This window comes from Pleurodeles waltl, chromosome 10 (genome assembly GCF_031143425.1).
Source record: "Pleurodeles waltl isolate 20211129_DDA chromosome 10, aPleWal1.hap1.20221129, whole genome shotgun sequence".
Lineage (NCBI taxonomy): Eukaryota > Metazoa > Chordata > Amphibia > Caudata > Salamandridae > Pleurodeles > Pleurodeles waltl.
The window spans coordinates 759,890,820-759,911,011 of record NC_090449.1 but is presented as its reverse complement, the minus strand read 5'-3'; the positions used below and the strand labels follow the sequence as shown (position 1 = coordinate 759,911,011).

The following is a 20,192-nucleotide window of genomic DNA, read 5'->3' as shown; positions in this document are numbered from 1 at the left end:
GGAGAACAGGTGCAGGGGGTCCCAGAGGGGCCCCTGAACTGCCCCTTGTGAGAAAGTAGCCTCTTTCTAGCCTTGTTACACCCACTTTTGGCCTGTTTGTGAGTATATGTCAGGGTGTTTTCACTGTCTCACTGGGATCCTGCTAGCCAGGGCCCAGTGCTCATAGTGAAAACCCTATGTTGTCAGTATGTTTGTTATGTGCCACTGGGACCCTGGAACCAGGACCCCAGTGCTGATAAGTTTGTGGCCTATATGTATGTGTTCCCTGTGTGATGCCTAACTGTCTCACTGAGGCTCTGCTAACCAGAACCTCAGTGGTTATGCTCTCTCTGCTTTCCAAATTGTCACTAACAGGCTAGTGACCAATTTCACCAATTCACATTGGCATACTGGTACACCCATATAATTCCCTAGTATATGGTACTAAGGTACCCAGGGTATTGGGGTTCCAGGAGATCCCTATGGGCTGCAGCAATTCTTTTTCCACCCATAGGGAGATCTGACAATTCTTACACAGGCCTGCCAGTGCAGCCTGAGTGAAATAACGTCCACGTTATTTCACAGCCATTTACCACTGCACTTAAGTAACTTATAAGTCAGCTATATGTCTAACCTTCACCTGGTGAAGGTTGGGTGCAAAGTTACTTAGTGTCTGGGCACCCTGGCACTAGCCAAGGTGCCCCCACATTGTTCAGGGCAAATTCCCTGGACTTTGTGAGTGCGGGGACACCATTTCACGCGTGCACTATACATAGGTCACTACCTATGTATAGCGTCACAATGGTAACTCCGAACATGGCCATGTAACATGTCTAAGATCATGGAATTGTCACCCCAATGTTGGGGAGACAATTCCATGATCCCCTGGGTCTCTAGCACAGAACCTGGGTACTACCAAACTGCCTTTTCAGGGTTTGCACTTCAGCTGCTACTGCTGCCAACCCCTCAGACAGGTTTCTGCCCCCCTGGGGTCCAGGCAGCCCTGGCCCAGGAAGGCAGAACAAAGGATTTCCTCTGAGAGGGGGTGTGACACCCTCTCCCTTTGGAAATAGGTGTGAAGGCTGGGGAGGAGTAGCCTCCCCCAGCCTCTGGAAATGCTTTGATGGGCACAGATGCTGCCCATCTCTGCAGAAGCCAGTCTACACCGGTTTAGGGATCCCCAGCCCTGCTCTGGTGCGAAACTGGACAAAGGAAAGGGGAGTGACCACTCCCCTGACCTGCACCTCCCAGGGGAGGTGCCCAGAGCTCCTCCAGCGTGCCACAGACCTCTGCCATCTTGGATTCAGAGGTGTGCTGGCACACTGGACTGCTCTGAGTGGCCAGGGCCAGTAGGTGACGTAAGAGACTCCTTCTGATAGGCTCTTACCTGTGTTACTAGCCTATCCTCCTTCCTAGGTAGCCAAACCTCCTTTTCTGGCTATTTAGGGTCTCTGCTTTGGGGAATTCTTCAGATACCAAATGCAAGAGCTCACCAGAGTTCCTCTGCACTTCTCTCTTCACCTTCTGCCAAAGGATCGACCGCTGACTGCTCAGGATGCCTGCAAAACTGCAACAAAGTAGCAAAGACGACTACTACAACCTTGTATCGTTTCATCCTGCTGGCTTTCTCGCCTGTTTCCTGGTGGTGCATGCTCTGGGGGTAGCCTGCCTCCTTCTTGCACCAGGAGCTCTGAAGAAATCTCCCGTGGGTCGACGGAATCTTCCCCCTGCAACCGCAGGCAACAAAAGACTGCATCACCGGTCCTCTGGGTCCCCTCTCAGCACGACGAGCGTGGTCCCTGGAACTCAGCAACTCTGTCCAAGTGACTCCCACAGTACAGTGACTCTTCAGTCCGAGTTTGGTGGAGGTAAGTCCTTGCCTCCCCACGCTAGACTGCATTGCTGGGTACTGCGTGATTTGAAGCTGCTCCGGCTCCTGTGCACTCTTCCAGGATTTCCTTCCTGCACAACCAAGCCTGGGTCCCCGACACTCTAACCTGCAGTGCACAACCTCCTGAGTTGTCCTCCGGCGTGGTGGGACTCCCTTTTGTGACTTCGGGTGGACTCCGGTTCACTCCTCTTCTAAGTGCCTGTTCCTGTACTTCTGCGGGGGCTGCCTGCTTCTGTGAAGGCTCCCTGACTTGCTGGGCGCCCTCTCTGTCTCCTCATTCAAGTGGCAACATCCTGGTCCCTCCTGGGCCACAGCAGCATCCAAAAACCCTCACCGCGACTCTTGCAGCAAGCAAGGCTTGTTTGCGGTCTTTGTGCGTGGGAACACCTCTGCAAGCTTCTTCACGACGTGGGACATCCATCCTCCAAAGGGGAAGTTTCTAGCCGTCTTCGTTCTTGCAGAATCCACAGCTCCTACCATCCGGTGGCAGCTTCTTTGCAGCCTCAGCTGGCATTTCCTGGGCATCTGCTCACTCTCGACATTGTCGCGACTCTTGGACTTGGTCCCCTTGTTCCACGGTACTCAGGTCCGGAAATCCACTGTTGTTGCTTTGCTGGTGTTGGTCTTCCTTGCAGAAACCTCCTATCACGACTTCTGTGCTCTCTGGGGGTTATATGTGCACTTTACACCTACTTTTCAGGGTCTTGGGGTGGGCTATTTTTCTAACCCTCACTGTTTTCTTACAGTCCCAGCGACCCTCTACAAGCTCACATAGGTTTAAGGTCCATTTGTGGTTCGCATTCCACTTTTGGAGTATATGGTTTGTGTTGCCCCTATACCTATGTGCTCCTATTGCAATCTATTGTAACTTTACACTGCTTGCATTAATTCCTTTTGCTATTACTGCATATTTTTGGTATTGTGCACATATATCTTGTGTATATTTGGCATCCTCATGCAAAGGGTACTCACTGAGATACTTTTGGCATATTGTCATAAAAATAAAGTACCTTTATTTTTAGTATATCTGTGTATTGTGTTTTCTTATGATATTGTGCATGTGACACCAGAGGTATAGTAGGAGCTTTGCATGTCTCCTAGTTCAGCCTAAGCTGCTCTGCTATAGCTACCTTCTATCAGCCTAAGCTGCTAGAAACACCTCTTCTACACTAATAAGGGATAACTGGACCTGGTACAGAGTGTAAGTACCCCTTGGTACCCACTACAAGCCAGGCCAGCCTCCTACACCCCTGACCAGCATCCTTGCAATGTTCACTGTCTGCTTTGCAGATAGAGAACATTGTGAGAGTGCTGGTGCACCCTGCGCTCTACAGCATTGCCGCCAACTCAATTACGAGCCGGAGACAATGCTGTAGACTGTTTCCCGCTAGGCCAGTGGACGGAAACTCAGGTTTCCCTGTGCTGATCTAGCAGGAAAATCTTAATGGGCTTGGCAGGGAGGTAGCCAGTATGTCATATGTGAGGTAATAAGCAATGCGTTACAGGGGCGCAAGTTATAGTTAGCTGAGGTAACGAATGAGATGCAGGCCTAACTATAATGTTCAAGTAAACTTTGTTTTTTTTCAATGTATATATATACATATATGTATATATATATATGGTAGAACAGTCATTAAAACATTCATTTTCATTGTATGACATAAATTACTTGAAATGTGTTATAAGGTGCTGTAGTTAAAATAACCTGGCAGGCAATAAAATAAAAATATATTTACTTTTTTTGCAACACTGTATATATATATATATATATATATATATATATATATATATATATATATATACATACATGCTGCAATTTTGCACTTGATTCATACACCATGTGTGGGGTCTTCAGTGTTTAAAATGGAGAATCCCAGACTGCTCTGGTCATGAAAAGCAGTGTGGATGAAGTCATGATGCTTCATTTGCCTTCCCATTACATCTCAGTTTGCTTGGGGACTGTCGGTCATGTCCCGCCTGGGCTCACGGTGGTAAAGTCTATATACATGGTTTGATGCGGGTGCATGAGGAGCAGTGGGGAGTCCACTATAAGTATATCTGGAAGGCATTCCGGCTCCAAGAATGGCACACCTCCAAAGACTGCAGATGACCTGGGTGAAACAAGTGTTGCTGGTGAAGGCCTGGTGCATCCCGACGTCCACTGGCGGAGCAGGGTCAGGTGTCCCTCTCATGCCAGAACCCCTCTGACAGGAGTCTCGTCGAGGTTCTTTGGTGGGCAGCTATGGGACCATGTGGACTGTGGTGGGCCTATCGCAGGCCAAGCGAAGGCGTCGCTGAGGAAATGTCCACAGGACCACATCCCATTCGCGCATGGAGCTCCAAGGGTGGTTGTCGCAAGGTTGGCGTGCTTAGGCCGTCAGGACTCAGGTGCTCTGGCCTTAGCGCAATAGTCTTTGGGTGATCAGTATCTGTCTGTGACCTCTGTGCTTCCCGTGCCTGTTGTGGAGCTGCACAGAGCCATCTCTTGTGGTGAGATTCCTCTCTCACTGGAATTCCCTTGAGGCCCTTGCTCCGGGATTGCCACAGGACCACGTCTGAGCCTCGTGCAACCCTAAGGGAGGATGATCCGAACAGTCTGGTCTGCTCTCGTCGGCAGGTGTCCGGTTCACGGGGGCTCATTGCAGGTGTTCAGATGGTCAGCCTCTCACGGTGACGGGGATGCCTCGCCAGTTTCAGATCTTGCTAACGTTGGTTCCACTCGGGTGGTGCTGTGCTCCTCTGGTGTTTTGGGTGATGCACCTCATAAAGATTATGATTTTCTTACATCTTGCGGAAGATCAATAGGTGGCGGTATGTGTCTTCTCTGGCGAAAAGGATGACTTGAGGGACTTCGTGGCCACTGGTGGTTCTTGCCTGGCGTGTGCAGTTGGGACCACGGATGCCATCATGGTCAAGCAGCCGGTGACAGGACGGTTGAGCTGGGAAGTGTGGGGCCTGGACGCGCTTTGCGCGTGCTTGCGGCTTAGTTTGTCCACCCGCGGAGCTGTCTCCAGTGATGTCTTCTCACCCCGGTGGCTGGCTTGTGGTGATGGGTGCCCTTTTGTCTGCTGGCACGAGTCCTCAGTTCCATCGCTCTCCTCTTTTCGCTTGCGCACCTGTGGTGGTGTTGATCTTCGGTGTGACCGGTCTCTCACACCCTTTCTCTCTTCACCCATTCAGGTTGTGGCGTAGGGCCACGTGCTTCTCTCCTCTTTCCTCTTCGATGTGGCATTGCGCCACAGGTCGCATGTTGCACCACATGAACCTTCCACTGGTTTGCTCTGCACCTCTGCCGGTGCGTCGTCTTCTGTTGCAGCCTCTCGCAGGCTGAGTCCTGTCAATGGGACTTCTCGCAGTTCTTGTCCATTCTGGGATCATCTTGGTGGACCGATCGGTGATTGGAGGGTCACCGTCCCCTTCTCTGCATCTTCACTTGAGGGCGCCACTCTTGTGCCTCAAGACTGCGCTGTCACATTGCTTGTTCCTGCCTCTGTTTGCTTGGCAGGGTTGGTCACTTCTTCTGACCTGCTGAACGGTGGGCCAAAGGTGGTCATCTTGTGCTGTGGTGTGGCCAGCTGGCGTGGCCTCTTCTCCCTGGCACTGTGCCATGCTCTCAGAGGGCTCACAGGCTTTCGGACTCCTACCCGTGCTGTCAGGTTCACCCTCTGTGCACCTCTGCCATTGTCTCTTTCCTTCTCCATGAGAGCCCTTGCTGGCGCCTGGGGTGCCGATTCTCCTGGCTTGCAGTGATGTCCTTCACCGCTGGGGGCATGTGGCGCAGCCTTCCCAGTGGTGGCAGCGACAGACGACCACTAGGGGCTGCTCAGGCCATGCGCGTTGTCCTTGTGTGCCACATGCGGCATGCAGCCTCCATAGGCTTTGCTGCTTGGCTGGATCAACTTTGGGCAGCAGCAGTCTTGGGTCGTCATACAGGGGCTGCACGCATCTCTCCCTGCGGCAATCACTGTCTGAGGGTACTGCTGGTACCGCCAATGTCCTTGGTGCTGCAGGCCTCTCTTTCGCACAACACACAGGCTCTCTGGTGAACAGGTGCAGTACCTGTCTTTGGCCACCAGATGTGGTGCAGTTCTTCAGTGCATGGTAGTCTTTCCTCCTACTGTACCTCATTGGTGCAGATGCCGGTAATTCCCTTCATCGGTGGCTGGCGCTGCAGCTCACCTCTTCCAGGGGATTCTCAGACACAGGTGTCCAGGGCTGCAGCTCACCTTCTAGGTAAGTGCAGTCTTCTTTCTTTCCTTCTGCTTTTGCTCATCTTTTCTTCACTTCAGTCTAACAGTGGGGAGGCAGGCACCTGTTGCTTGTCGGGGAGCGGCTCCGGGCATTTCACCTTTTTTTTTTTACCGGTGCATGGCAGCACCTTCGTGCCTCTCTCCACGCGGCCACAGCATCCTTCCCTTACGCTGCGGGCCACGTCGCTGCCTTCCCAGGCCGTTCTTGGAGTATTGCTGGCAGGGATCGGGGTGGCCTTGGGCACGTTGCTCGTCTTTCGGTGCGTGGCAGCACTGTCGTGCTTTCCCCCCTCACGGCCACGGCAGTCTTTCCTCTACCGCGCCTCTTGCAGGCTGTGCTCAGAGTATTGCTGGGGGGGGGGGGGCGTGTGCAGTCTTTGCCGTTCTTCTGATGTGCTTCATGCATGAGGAAGGGTGTCTCGATTCTGCTCCTCCCCCAGGTACGTGCAGTTTCCGTTGCCCCTGCAGGTGTGCAGGGGGGCCACTCCTTCGCGACGCGATCGCTTCCTCAAAGCCTCTCCTCCTAAGCCTCACATGCAGCCTTGTCTCAGCAAAGAAGGGGGCATCTCTTTTGCAACGCCCCCTCTTCTCTCTATCCGGTATGCAATCGGCGGCAGGCTCACACGAGCGGTAGCTGCAGGCAGGCTGCATAGGGCGTCACGACCCCTGAAGACGCTTCCCATTCTATTGCCCCATCTAGGTGTGGTCTCTCTCGTACGGCTACTCCTCACCTTTTTGCCGCAGGGACCCCGTTGCGCCTTGCGGGGCAGTAGGCGTTTTTTCCGCTTCAGGATGGACAGCACTGTTAGGCTCACTGTGATGCCGCAGGCGGGAGGCTTCAGTAGCCTCACTTGAGCTGCCGTTACCCGTGCTGGGTGTACGCCGCGCTGGCAGTGGTCACAGTGGTACCTCATTTAAAAGCTACTCTTCCCCCCCATGAGCAAGGTTAAAGTTGCTACCAGCGGCCATGTGGGTAAGACCCACTTGTTGCCATTGTAGTGTTGGGGGCCCTAGGCCCTTATGCTACTAAGGCGGTGACATGGACACAGTAGTTGGGTTCGTATAACTGGCCTGGGGCATGTGTGCCCGGCCCTTTTTATCAGGGTCACCTGACTGGCGACGCCTGTGCTGGATGGGTGTGGGGTGAGCGTAGAAGCCAGCTCCTCAGTAGAGTGGCTGGTGGAAACACTAGAATGAGTCCAACTGGACTCTACAGGGAGAATGCTAGTAATCAAGAAGTTAAAGTTACCAAGTTTGGAGATAAAACCCGTGGGTAAAGTGCTGGAAAGTAAAGTGGATGGGCGGAAAAAGATGTTCATAAGAAATAAGGTCCTACGGCATAAGCCCTGCATTTTCTGATAGGTCTAGCCAGCATTTAATTAGACTGGCCTACGCAATTTTCCCTCGACCGACCTCGCATTTCGCTGAAGATATAGGCGTCAAAACAGGAAGCGGGTGACCATCCTCGCTAAACATTATATGATTTCCGGGAGACTTCCCAGATAAGAGCGGTGGCCAGTCAGAAGACCGGCAAGCCTATTAAAAAGAGCTCTGTACAGTTTTAATTTAAATTATACAGTAAAAGTTTTTTTTTAGAATGTTTAATTATTTTATTAGCATATTATACAGAAATGAGGGTATGGCTGCTTTCAACGCATGTTTTAAAAAATCTAAATGTGCCATCACTTTAGATTCTCAAAACTACCGGGTTTTCATTACTTTATCTCCGTAATCCCGCTTGAACGTAGACAGCGTCAGTGGCAGTTAAAAATGGCCGCCATATTGATACTCATGTACGGTCCTCTGCGCTAGCTCTTTTGTGTCTACATGCTCCTTGCTGATAGGCTAGTGTGCGAAGGGCGGTGGCTTATGCTTTGAACTGCTCGGCGGGTAGACATTGGTGTTCTCATGGGTCTCTTGTGTGTATCATACAGTGGGCCCTTGTAATGGGAGCTGTGGCCGCTGACATGGAGGAGACAGGGGAGGGAATGGCGACCCCCGGCGGGGATAAGAAGATCGCTGTACCCAGGCCACCCCCCATCGAGGACTTCGCCATTGTGAAGCCTATCAGCCGCGGGGCATTTGGCAAGGTGTACTTAGCTCGCAAAAAGACCACTGGTAAATTGTATGCAATGAAGGTAAGACCTCAGATATTGCTCTCGTTGTTGCGTGCCTCGGCCTCCCAGCACTTATGGTTTCAGATTAGTTGCTGCCTTGAAAACCGTCACCAAGGCATGGTATATCACGGCGCACCCTATCTGTTTACTCCAAAATAACCACTGCGGTCGTTACTCAGTGTAAGGGACGGTTTTCTGTGACTTCTATTAGAGAATGTTTCCTCATAAACAGCAGATCAGTCATAAATCCTTGACGTTTGAGTTCATGACACATTTTGTAGTTCAAATTAATAGTACTGGCCTGGCAACTTATTCTAGTATCGCCGACGTTCATGGGAGGAAACTCTTTTCTGTAGTGGTCTGTTTACACACATTTAGTAAAAATGTGAATTTACAAGGCACGGCTCTTAAACTCGTCACACCAGCTGCACAAGACAAGCGATCAACGTTCTCAGATCAAAGGGGCGTCTGCGACCACCATTGTTTTGATGTCGTTTGTTTCCGGTCATTTGTGTAAAGAAGGTTAGTTGACAGTTCTTCAGCTCCTCGAAAAACTTTTGTTTGTCCTTGTGAAAAAACGCCCAGGTCCATTGTGGCCCATTTGTAGTGTTAATGAGGGTTATTGCCTTCGATTAGATTACATAAATTACAGTTCCGTAAAATGTGTACTTTGGATTCGTTGTGTAAATGATGTGTATGACTAATATTAATATGTTTTCTTCGTTTTTGTATTTATTTATAGAGTGGGTAAACCAAAACATACTCCCCAAAAAATTCTAGAGTTTATGGCTTTGAACGTAAAATATGCTTTGCGAGTTTTAAGTGTTTAATTATTATATGATGAACGATTATTGAAATACGACAATGTACCTTGAATTGTATTTTTTCTTAAGCGACTAAAGGCCATGCTGTGTATTTATTTAGGTTGCCATCAAACCATTTTCTTGCCTCCTTAAACAGTACAGTTCTGGGCAAATCACTGCACATCACTGTGGCTTAGTTTCCCAAATGGGAGTTGTGTGGAGGCAATGTAATTTGTGTTATGTTTATTAAAACAAGCAATAATGGAGATAACTGTACTTAAAGGGATTCTCAATGTAGGAGGCTGGCCTGGCTTATAGTGGGTACCTGATGGTACTTACACCTTGTGCCAGGTCCAGTTATCCCTTATTAGTAGTGTTCTAGCAGCTTAGGCTGAACTAGTAGACATGCAAAGCTCCTACTATACCACTTATATCAAAAGAATCACAATACTCAGAGTTAATAAAAAATAAAGGTACTTTATTTTAGTGACAATGTGTCAGAAATATCTAGAGGCAACACAAACCATATACTAAGGAAGTGGAATGCGAACCACTTAGGGACTCCAGGCCTAGTGTAGTGTGTAGAGTGTTGCTGGGAGTGTAAAAAAACACTAAGGGTGTCCAAGATACCCCACCCCAAGACCCTGAAAAGTAGGAGTAAAGTGACCCTACTTCCCCAGAAACACACTAAAGTTGTGATAGGAGATTCTGCAAAGACAAAAACTGACTGCAAAGCACTGAAGATGGATTCCTGGACCTGAGGACCTGTAAAGGAAGGGGACCAAGTCCAAGAGTCACGAAAGTGTCCCGGGGGGGTGGGGGGGTGGGGGGTGGGTGGCAGGAGCCCACTAAACCCCGGATGAAGGTGCAAAATGGCTGCCTCCGGGTGGAAGAAGCTGAAGATTCTGCAACAATGGAAGATGCCAGGAACTTCTCCTTTGCACTGAAGATGTCCCATGGCTTGCTGGAGGATGCAGAGTTGTTTCCACGCAGAAAGACCGCAAACAAGCATGCGAGCTGCAAAGGTCGCAGTCAAAGAAAATGGATGCTGCCCAGGCCCAGGAAGGACCAGGAGGTCACCCCTTGGAGGAGGAGACACAGGGGGCACTCAGCAGCACAGAGAGCCCATGCAGAAGCAGGCAGCACCCGCAGAAGCACTTGAACAGGTGTTCAAGAAATCTGAGCACTGCAGTCGTCTAAACACTACAAAGGAGGCTCCCACGAAGTCAGTGGTCAACTCAGCGAGTTGAGCAATGCAGGACAGAGTGCTGTGGATCTGGGCTACGCTGTGCACGAAGAATTCCTTGCAAAAGTGCACAGAAGCCCTAGCTGCTGCAGTTCACGCAGTACACAGGATTACTGTCTGGGGTGGGGAGGCAAGGACTTACCTCCACCAAATTTGGACAGAAGGACCACTGGACTGTCTGGGTCATTTGGATCTAGCTCCTGTGTTCCAGGGACCATATTCTTCGAGATGAGAGGGGACCCAGAGGACCAGTGGAGTAGAAGTTTGTTGCCTGCGTTAGCAGGGTTAAGATTCCTTGGACCCACAGGAGATTTCTTCCTGGCTTCCAGTGCAGGGTGAAGGCAGACAGCCCTCCGAGCATGCACCACCAGGAAACAGTCGAGAAAGCTGGCAGGATTAGGCGCTACAATGTTGCTGGTAGTCATCTTGCTACTTTATTGCGGTTTTGCAGGCGTCCTGGAGCAGTCAGTGGTCGATCCTTGGCAGAAGTCGAAGAGAGAGATGCAGAGGAACTCTAGGGAGCTCTTGCATTCGTTATCTGAAGAGAAACCCACAGGAGAGACCCTAAATAGCCCTCAGAAAAGGATTGGCCACCTAACCAGGTAAGCACCTATCAGGAGGGGTCTCTGACGTCCTCTGCTGGCACTGGCCACTCAGAGGCCTCCATTGTGCCCCCACACCTCTGCATTCAAGATGGCAGGGGTCTGGGACACACTGGAGGAGCTCTGCGCACCACCCCTGGGGTGGTGATGGACAGGGGAGTGGTCACTCCCCTTTCCTTTGTCCAGTTTCGTGCCAGAGCAGGGGCTGGGGGATCCCTGAACAGGTGTAGACTAGCTTATGCAAAGAGGGCACCGTCAGAGGAAATTCTTTGTTCTGCCTTCCTGGGACTGGGCTACCCAGACCCCAGGAGGGCAGAAACCTGTCTGTGAGTTGGCAGCAGCGGTAGCTGCAGTGAAAACCCCATAGAGCTGGTTTGGCAGTACCCGGGGTCCATGCTGGAGCCCCTCGGATGCATGGGATTGGCACCCCCAAAACCAGATTTGGCATGGGGGGGGGGCAATTCCATGATCTTAGACATGTTACATGGCCATATTTGGAGTTACCATTGTGAAGCTACATATAGGTATTGCCCTATATGTAGTGCACGCGTTTAATGGTGTCCCCGTACTCTCAAAGTCCGGGGGAATTGCCCTGAACGATGTGGGGGCACCTTGGCTAGTGCCAGGGTGCCCTCACACTTACTACCTTTGCACCTTACCTTCTCTAAGTGAGGGTTAGACATACAGGTGACTTATACGTTACTTAAATGCAGTGTAAAATGGCTGTGAAATAACGTGGACATTATTTTACTCAGGCTGCAGTGAAAGTTCTATGTAAGAATTGTCTGAGCTCCCTATGGGTGGCAAAAGAAATGCTGCAGCCCATAGGGATCTCCTGGAACGCCAATACCCTAGGTACCTAGGTACCATATACTAGGGAATTATAAGGGTGTTCCAGTGTGCCAATCAGAATTGGTAAAAATGGTCACTAGCCTGCGGTGACAATTTTAAAAGCAGAGAGAGCATAAGCATTGACGTTCTGGTTAGCAGAGCCTCAGTAATACAGTTAGGCACCACACAGGGAACACATTTAGGCCACAACCTATGAGCACTGGGGTCCTGGCTAGCAGGATCCCAGTGAGACAGGCAAAAACAAACTGACACACAAGTAAAAATGGGGGTAACATGCCAGACAAGATGGTACTTTCCTACACTCCATTATTGTTGTTGTTTAGGGCGTTCATACAATACCATTAGTGTGACTACCAGCTTTGTTATGCAGATATTTTTCTGATATTTCAGTAGTGGAAAACCCAACAGGCTTTCTAGTGTGGTAAGGAGACCTGGGGAAATATTGACTTCCCCATTCTCCCCCCCCCCCTTTAAATATCTGAGAGAAGTTTTGAAAGGAACCTGATCAGGTGGTCTACAGAGATGCAAAAGAGATGGGTGTATGGCAGATCATGGGTCTGTCCCCTGCTACTTCCAACTCAACAGAGGTGCCAGTGGTTAGTGAATGTGAGTGGTAGTGCTGCTGCCACCCTCACCTTTCAGGCCCCCATAGAGGCGACGCAGGTGGGTGGATATAATTGAAGGTGTAAAGTCATCAGCCATGTTATCTTCTGCTTGCCACTAGTCAAGGCAGACCCCTGACAGACAGAAATGTCTCTCTGTGGAAACAGTGGATATAACAGACACACAAACACCTGCTCACCATCATTCAGAGCATGTCCTTCGACTGAAGGGGATGGTGCAATACAATGGTAACTTGGGAGTGTTGAATTCCTGTTGCCTGGCACTCAGGACATATTGTTTGGTGTCAAGGTCAGCAAGTTTGTTTGTTTTGTCTACTGGGCAAGTAGGACCAAGCTTCTACAGCACAAAGACTTTGACTGTTTACATTACCACAGTGTGAATCTGCAAAAAAGGATTGTTTTTCTCCGAGCGAAGGTTTATATTTACGCGTTTAGTTTTCAGAATTGTGTGAATTGAAAGACTTTAGTAGCACTGCAAGCTCCCTAAGGTAATACAGTGAGCTGTTAAAACAACTTGCATTTCTAACAGTGGTTCAGTATTAAAGGTTTACACGATTTACCAAAAGTATTTAACCATTTGAGGCCATTTATAATGCTCCCTGATTGCATGCAAATACAACCATAAGTATGAAAGCAAGATTGGTGATTGCAATTTGTGTGTACATTTTATTTTGACAACAATTTGAAAACACGTTTTTCTAAACTTTTGTGCATGTTTATAACCATTTCTCCAATGCATTGTCATAAAATGTGCTGAGGTATGCAAATACTAAAAAAGGCTAATAATGAAGAATCAGCGTAAAACCATTGTAGACTACATGCAATAAATTGAGAACAACATTCTTGAAGAAGGTTACAAAAGTGCGCCTGTAGGAAAGTACCATCTTGCCTGGCATGTTACCCCCATATTTCACTGTATGTATGTTGTTCTATCCTTGTGTCACTGGGACCCTGCCAGGCAGGGCCCCAGTGCTCATAGATTGTTCCCTGTGTGGTGCCTAACTGTATCACTGAGGCTCTTCTAACCAGAACCTCAGTGGTTATGCTCTCTCTGCTTCCCAAATTTGTCACTACAGGCTAGTGACTAAATTTACCAATTCACATTGGCATACTGGTACACCCATATAATTCCCTTGTATATGGTACTGAACCCAGGGTATTGGGGTTCCAGGAGATCCCTATGGACTGCAGCATTTCTTTTGCCACCCATAGGGAGCGCTGACAATTCTTACACAGGCCTGCCACTGCAGCCTGCGTGAAATAACGTCCACGTTATTTCACAGCCATTTACCACTGCACATAAGTAACTTATAAGTCACCTATATGTCTAACCTTCACCTGGTGAAGGTTGGGTGCAAAGTTACTTTAGTGTCTGGCACTAGTCAAGATGCCCCCACATCGTTCAGGGCAAATTTCCCGGACTTTGTAAGTGCGGGGACACCATTTCACGTGTGCACTATACATAGGTCACTACCTATGTATAGCGTCACAATGGTAACTCCGAACATGGCCATGTAACATGTCTAAGATCACGTAATTGTCACCCCAATACCATTCTGGTATTGGGGGGACAATTCCATGATCCCCTGGGTCTCTACCACAGAACACGGGTACTGCCAAACTGCCTTTCCGGGGTCTCCGCTGCTGCTGCTGCCAACCCCTCAGACAGATTTTTGCCCCCCTGGGGTCCAGGCAGCCCTGGCCCAGGAAGGCAGAACAAAGGACTTCCTCTGAGAGTTGGTGTTACACCCTCTCCCTTTGGAAATAGGTGTGAAGGGCTGGGGAGGAGCAGCCTCCCCCATCCTCTGGAAATGCTTTGGGCACAGATGGTGCCCATCTCTGCATAAGCCAGTCTACACCGGTTCAGGGATCCCCCAGCCCTGCTCTGGCGCGAAACTGGACAAAGGAAATGGGAGTGACCACTCCCCTGACCAGTACCTCCCAGGGGAGGTGCCCAGAGCTCCGCCAGTGTGTCCCAGACCTCTGCCATCTTGGAAACAGAGGTGTTGGGGGCACACTGGACTGCTCTGAGAGGTCAGTGCCAGCAGGTGACGTCAGAGGCTCCTTCTGATAGGCTCTTAGCTCTCTTGGTAGCCAATCCTCCTAACTTGGTAGCCAAACCTCCTTTATTGGCTATTTAGGGTCTCTGCTTTGGGGAATTCTTCAGATAATGAATGCAAGAGCTCACCAGAGTTCCTCTGCATCTCCCTCTTCACCTTCTACCAAGGATCGACTGCTGACTGCTCCAGGACGCCTGCAAAAGCACAACAAAGTAGCAAGACGACTACCAGTAACATTGTAGCGCCTAATCCTGCCAGCTTTCTCAAATGTTTCCAGGTGGTGCATGCTCTGGGGGTATCCTGCCTTCACCCTGCACCAGAAGCTCCGAAGAAATCTCCTGTGGGTCGACGGAATCTTCCCCCTGCTAACGCAGGCACCAAAAGACAGCATCACTGGTCCTCTGGGTCCTCTCTCATCCTGACGAGCATGGTCCCTGGAACACAGCAACTCTGTCCAAGTGACTCCCACAGTCCAGTGACTCTTCAGTCCAAGTTTGGTGGAGGTAAGTCCTTGCCTCCCCACGCTAAACTGCAAAGCTGTGTACTGCGTGATTTGCCGCTGCTCTGGCTCCTGTGCACTCTTACAGGATTTCCTTCGTGCACAGCCTAGCCTGGGTCCCCATCACTCTGTCCTGCAGTGCACAACCCTCTGAGTTGGCCTCCGACGTCGTGGGGCCCTCTTTTGTAACTTCGCATGGACTCCGGTTCACTATCCTTTTAAGTGCCTGTTGGGGTACTTCTGCGGGTGCTGCCGGCTTCTGTGAGGGCTCTCTGAGTTGCTGAGCACCCTGATTGTTTTCTTACAGTCCCAGCGACCCTCTACAAGCTCCCATAGGTCTGGGGGTCCAATCGTGATTCGCATTCCACTTTTGGAGTATATGGTTTGTGTTGCCCCTATACCTATGCTTGCCTATTGCAACCTATTGTAATTCTACACTGTTTGCATTACTTTTCTCACCCTTACTTACCTGTTTTGGGTTGGTGTACGTATAACTTTATTTTTAGTGACTCTGTGTAGTGTGTTTTCTTATGATATTGTGCATATGACACCAGTGGTATAGTAGGAGCTTTGCATGTCTCCTAGTTCAGCCTAAGCTGCTTTGCCATTACTACCTTCTATCAGCCTAAGCTGCTAGAAACACCTCTATTCTACTAATAAAGGATAACTGGACCTGGCACAAGGTGTAAGTACCTTTGGTACCCATTACAAGCCAGGCCAGCCTCCTACAGCGCCCTCGGGTATATGTCCATGTGCTGTGGGAGATTTACAGTAATGCACACGAGTTTACAGAAGTAGGCTTGAAAAGGTACTTTTAGCAAACTTATGTGAATTCCATTTTTGGCAGAGCAGATATACAATTGTACATTTGATCATGGAAAAATCTGAGCTATTGCAAATTCACTTTGCATACACCCGCTTTTTTCCTACCATAGAAATAAATATATATATATATATATATATATATTTTTTTTTTTTCTCCTTTCCTTATCAGAATCAAATTTCCACCCTTTTTCTGAGTGAGAAAAGTTGGTGAGCACCCGTAAACATGTTAGTTTGTGGGTACTCACAGGGCTTTCCAATCCTGGAGCTACTGCTTCACAACTACATAAAGCACCTGTACACGTTTTTGTAGAAAAATGGCAAAATCAGAGCCTTGCTGGAATCTAAATCCAGGTATGAAACCCAACATGAGCAAAGAGGCTGTTATCAGGACTCTGCTTTACTGAGGAACACTGCCATGATTTGTCCTCACACTGCATTTCACCAAAAGGAAGAAGTGGTGTTTTTTTAAATGGCAAGTAGATATCTGAATCACTCTGTCGTCAGACTAGATATTTTATAAAAATCCACAGCCCTGGACTAACCTCTACCAGGTATTGATTTTAAATAATGGGGTATCTGAGGGAGGAGGAGGAGAAATGTGTCAACATTGGTATACTTTTGTTTAGTTGTTTAAGTTCTCGAGGCTTTCAGTGTGCTTTGTATGCTGATCGCACTATTCATTTACATAAACCACACCACAAACTGAATTCCCTCTGTTTATCTCACTCATAGTACTTGGTGCAAAATGACCTCTCTTCAGTGATAGGTACAATATACGATGTCACCATATTATTGTTTGGTAGACCGATTATAGCCACAATGCAGTATGTTTGCACAAATGTCTAGCTGCCAAAACAAAATGGATGACCTTGAACTTTCTCAACTTTACAAGCAATAAGATTGAAGTTGTTATTTTGTGCGGCTCCCCAATCATTGGCCAAGTTCTTGGGGGCCCCTGGTTCCATCTGCTGTTTGAAACCTCTTTAATATTTGACAGCTCATTTGTCAAATTGCAAATCCGATTGTCTTCTGCAGTGTGGGAGCTGCTACAAATCTGTTATCCAGGTGATTATTTCTTTTTGCTTGGACTACAGCAACTCCATGTACTTGAAACTCTACAAATACAATGGTACATGATTATCCTTGTAGCACTATGTCGCTATCCTGCAGCACCACAGTAGTCCTGTGAGCAATAGACCCTCTTTCTACTACTCCTAAAAGCTATGTTTATGCTCGGCACCCCAAAGATTTTTACTATTAAAAACCAAATCTATAACTTTGTTAATGCTAGTTTTTTTCTTTCCCTGGTAGCCCCATCCTTTTTTTATTGAGAACATTTCTAATTTTGTCCAGCTCTCTGGGCCACATTAATACATTTGTTTACTTTCAGGCACTCATTTAGCTAGTAGTATTATTGTCCACAAAATACATTATACATTTGTTCTCTTTCTTGTACTGTCTTTGATAGTGTATATAATTGATTCACTACTTGCACATTTGTTTGGCCAACTTCCAAAACTCTTTTCAAATACATTTTATTTGTAGTTTCCTATAGTCCATAAACTTGTCCATATGGCAACCACCTTGATCCTTGTAGTATATGTTTTACAGTCAAATACCAGTCCTTTGGGTATCCATTAAGTTATTATCGCCACGTTACACCAGCCAACACGTGTTTCGTCAGGGAAATCTCCCACTAGACTTTATCAGGGCTGTGACAACATATGACACAAAGTTCAATTTGTATTGCCAATTATTCATGTTGCTAGTTACAGTGACCATGCAGTGTTCTATGGGTGACAGTCACATCCTTATCAGAAAAAGGCAACCCACTGCTCTCAAAATTACTTAGTAAATACATACATGTACCTGAGATGTACTGCAGTCTTTAAGCACTTCATAGTGGCTGTGGTTTATTTGTCTTTTAACCTGTGCTCCCTTTTCTTTGTCACGTAAACATTGCCGTGTGATAGCGTGAAGTATAAATTTAATTCTTGATGTGGGGAGAGAAGTGATTAGTAACACTTATAGTATTTATAAAAATATATATTTATATTTATAAAAATACTTTGTCTCAATTTTAACAGTACATCAAAAAGGAGAGGGACACCCTGCTCACGTCACATTAATAATTGTTGTTCGTGAGACAATGCACTATTATTTTTTTTTTTAATGCTTAATGTGAAATGCTGTAAATTCTCCTGTGCAGTCTAGGAAACTAGAAATTTTCAGATGGACATGTTACTTTCTGTAGAGAAATGTGAATGCACACATACTTAACATTTCTTGCTTCTGCAAAGATTAGACCTGCAGTAGAAGTCCACCACTTGTATACGTTAATGTGTAAAGAGATTGTACGCAAAGGATGATATAAAGTTTAGCATGTGGAAGCCTTGGACTTGAAGTTACACAAGGTGTTGTGTGTTCCCTGTTTTCCAGGTTGTGAAGAAAGCTGACATGATTAATAAGAATATGGTTCAGCAAGTGCAGGCTGAGAGGGATGCCCTGGCTCTCAGCAAGAGTCCTTTCATTGTTCACTTGTACTACTCTCTTCAGTCGGCCAACAATATTTACCTGGTAAGCACATCTCTAATGGCAGTGTTGTAGATATGCCTTGGGGCATAATGAACATTGGATGCTCAGTGTAATTGGTGTTCAGTGAATGAGCCGTTAAACACTCATAATGACTTGCAACAGAAGCCAAGATCTTTAGTTGGTTATCTTACCTTGTTTTGCTCTCCAGCAATTATTTTGTTTAATCAATTTTTCTGAGGGGACTGTTCATTTTCCACTTATGAACAGTTGAGTGTCCCAAAAACTGCAGCTGCTGGACCAAATGTGACCATTTTTTATTCTAAATAATGAGATCTGCTGCACCACAATATGTTTGCACATATACTATGTTCTCCCCGGTCATGCTTTCTTCCACTTCTCGCATTGGAAATATTTTCAACCAGCAGAATATGGAAATCTTTAACATCTGTCTGAAAGAACACACAAAAAGTGGGTACAACTCATTCAACACCCCTAGTTAACATTGCCAGGTTCTTTTCTGGGAAATTTCCACTCTTATTGGATTCCAAAATAAATGTTTTTTGTTTCTGCAAACATCTTATCAATCAAATCCTCAGACGAGTAGACTTTACACTTTCTAAGTTCTTCTTTTGAAGCGTTTTATTTTTCCTGTTCCTTTTTGAAAGAGCACCACTCTGGGGATCCTTTATTCCCCAGTCTTCCTCCCTTCACTCATGGTTTGCACACTACAACCACCACCTCATCAGAGCCTGAGCTGCTGTGCTACATGTATGAAAACATTTGGGGGTGTTTGGGAATGGGGGCGCAACCCACTGGAGAGCCGGTTAAAAACAACAGAGGGCTGAGGTGGTGGGGAAACACAAGCAGGATGAAGCAGTTACTTTTGGACATGTACTCAATAAGAGTGGCAGTCCAAAAGTAACAAAAGAGACCCTGCAGGAGCCTGAGGTCAGTGGAAGGACACTGGCCATAGGAAGCTGTGTTTGATCCATGTCCAACAGTATGGACATGCAGAGAAGCCCAAGGAGGAAGCTGAGGCAAGGAGGAGATGCTAACCAATGGTATGTAAAGAAATGCGATTGACGTGGAAGCCAACCAAAGGTAAACCGAGGTAAGTAATGGGCGGGCTCCAAGTCCCTTTTTTAGGTCGAGCGCACAAGCACTCTGGCCTGTTGTAATCTATCTTTGGGCTTTTAACAACGCCCACCGATCACTATCACTCGTTCATGGGCTTGTCTTTCAAAAATCCTTTGGTATCACTGGTAAATGCTTTACGTTTGTCACTTTTTTGGGCAGTTTTGTTACCTCCTTGGCCATCCACCCTGTTATGTCAATAGTTACACTTTTGCCCATACGTTGGACTGTGAGTGAACTTTTTTCCTTTTGTGTCTCTCCTTTGCACTCAGGCTTGTGGCAGCCATGGCGCTTTGAACCGTCTCGCTTATGTCAACTATTTAACTTTTCATTTTCAATTCATGTGGCAAGAAAAGTCTAGTTAGTAATTTACAAACCTAATAGCTGTAACTTGAGCGAACGCGAGAGACTGCATTGCAAATGCTTGTATTGTAATTGTATTTATACAATTACAATTAAAAGGGGCTCAGATCCTGCTTATTACTTACCTCTACTTTTAAGAGTTTAGGAGAAGAGTAGCTTTTGCACTTGGCGCGTGTGTGCTGTTGGCAAAACCTACCAAACATTGGCAAAGCCAATAGATCTCGCCTATACAAGAGCTGTTAGCTTTGGCAATGTGTATTTGCCATGTTGTACATCAGTGTAGCTACTGTTCTCTGTGGCTGAAAGTTAGTGGCGTGGAGTGGCGTAAAGTCGAGTGTGGCAGGAGTGTTGTAGAGTTGAGTGGAGAAAAGTAGAGTTCAGTTGCAGAGAGGGGTAGCGTGGAGTGGGTTGGA

At 47.6% G+C, this 20,192-nt stretch overlaps 1 protein-coding gene across 1 annotated transcript in view; it reads left to right on the top strand.

The window, feature by feature from the left end:
* The first annotated feature begins 7,976 nt into the window (after nt 1–7,976).
* MASTL (microtubule associated serine/threonine kinase like) overlaps nt 7,977–20,192 on the top strand; it is a 208,675-nt gene continuing 196,459 nt past the window's right edge. The window contains exons 1-2 of the mRNA XM_069211322.1: nt 7,977–8,258; nt 18,187–18,324. Of these exons, the coding sequence (XP_069067423.1) occupies nt 8,067–8,258; nt 18,187–18,324 (330 nt within the window). The 5' untranslated portion in view covers nt 7,977–8,066. The remainder of the gene's footprint in view (nt 8,259–18,186; nt 18,325–20,192) is intronic.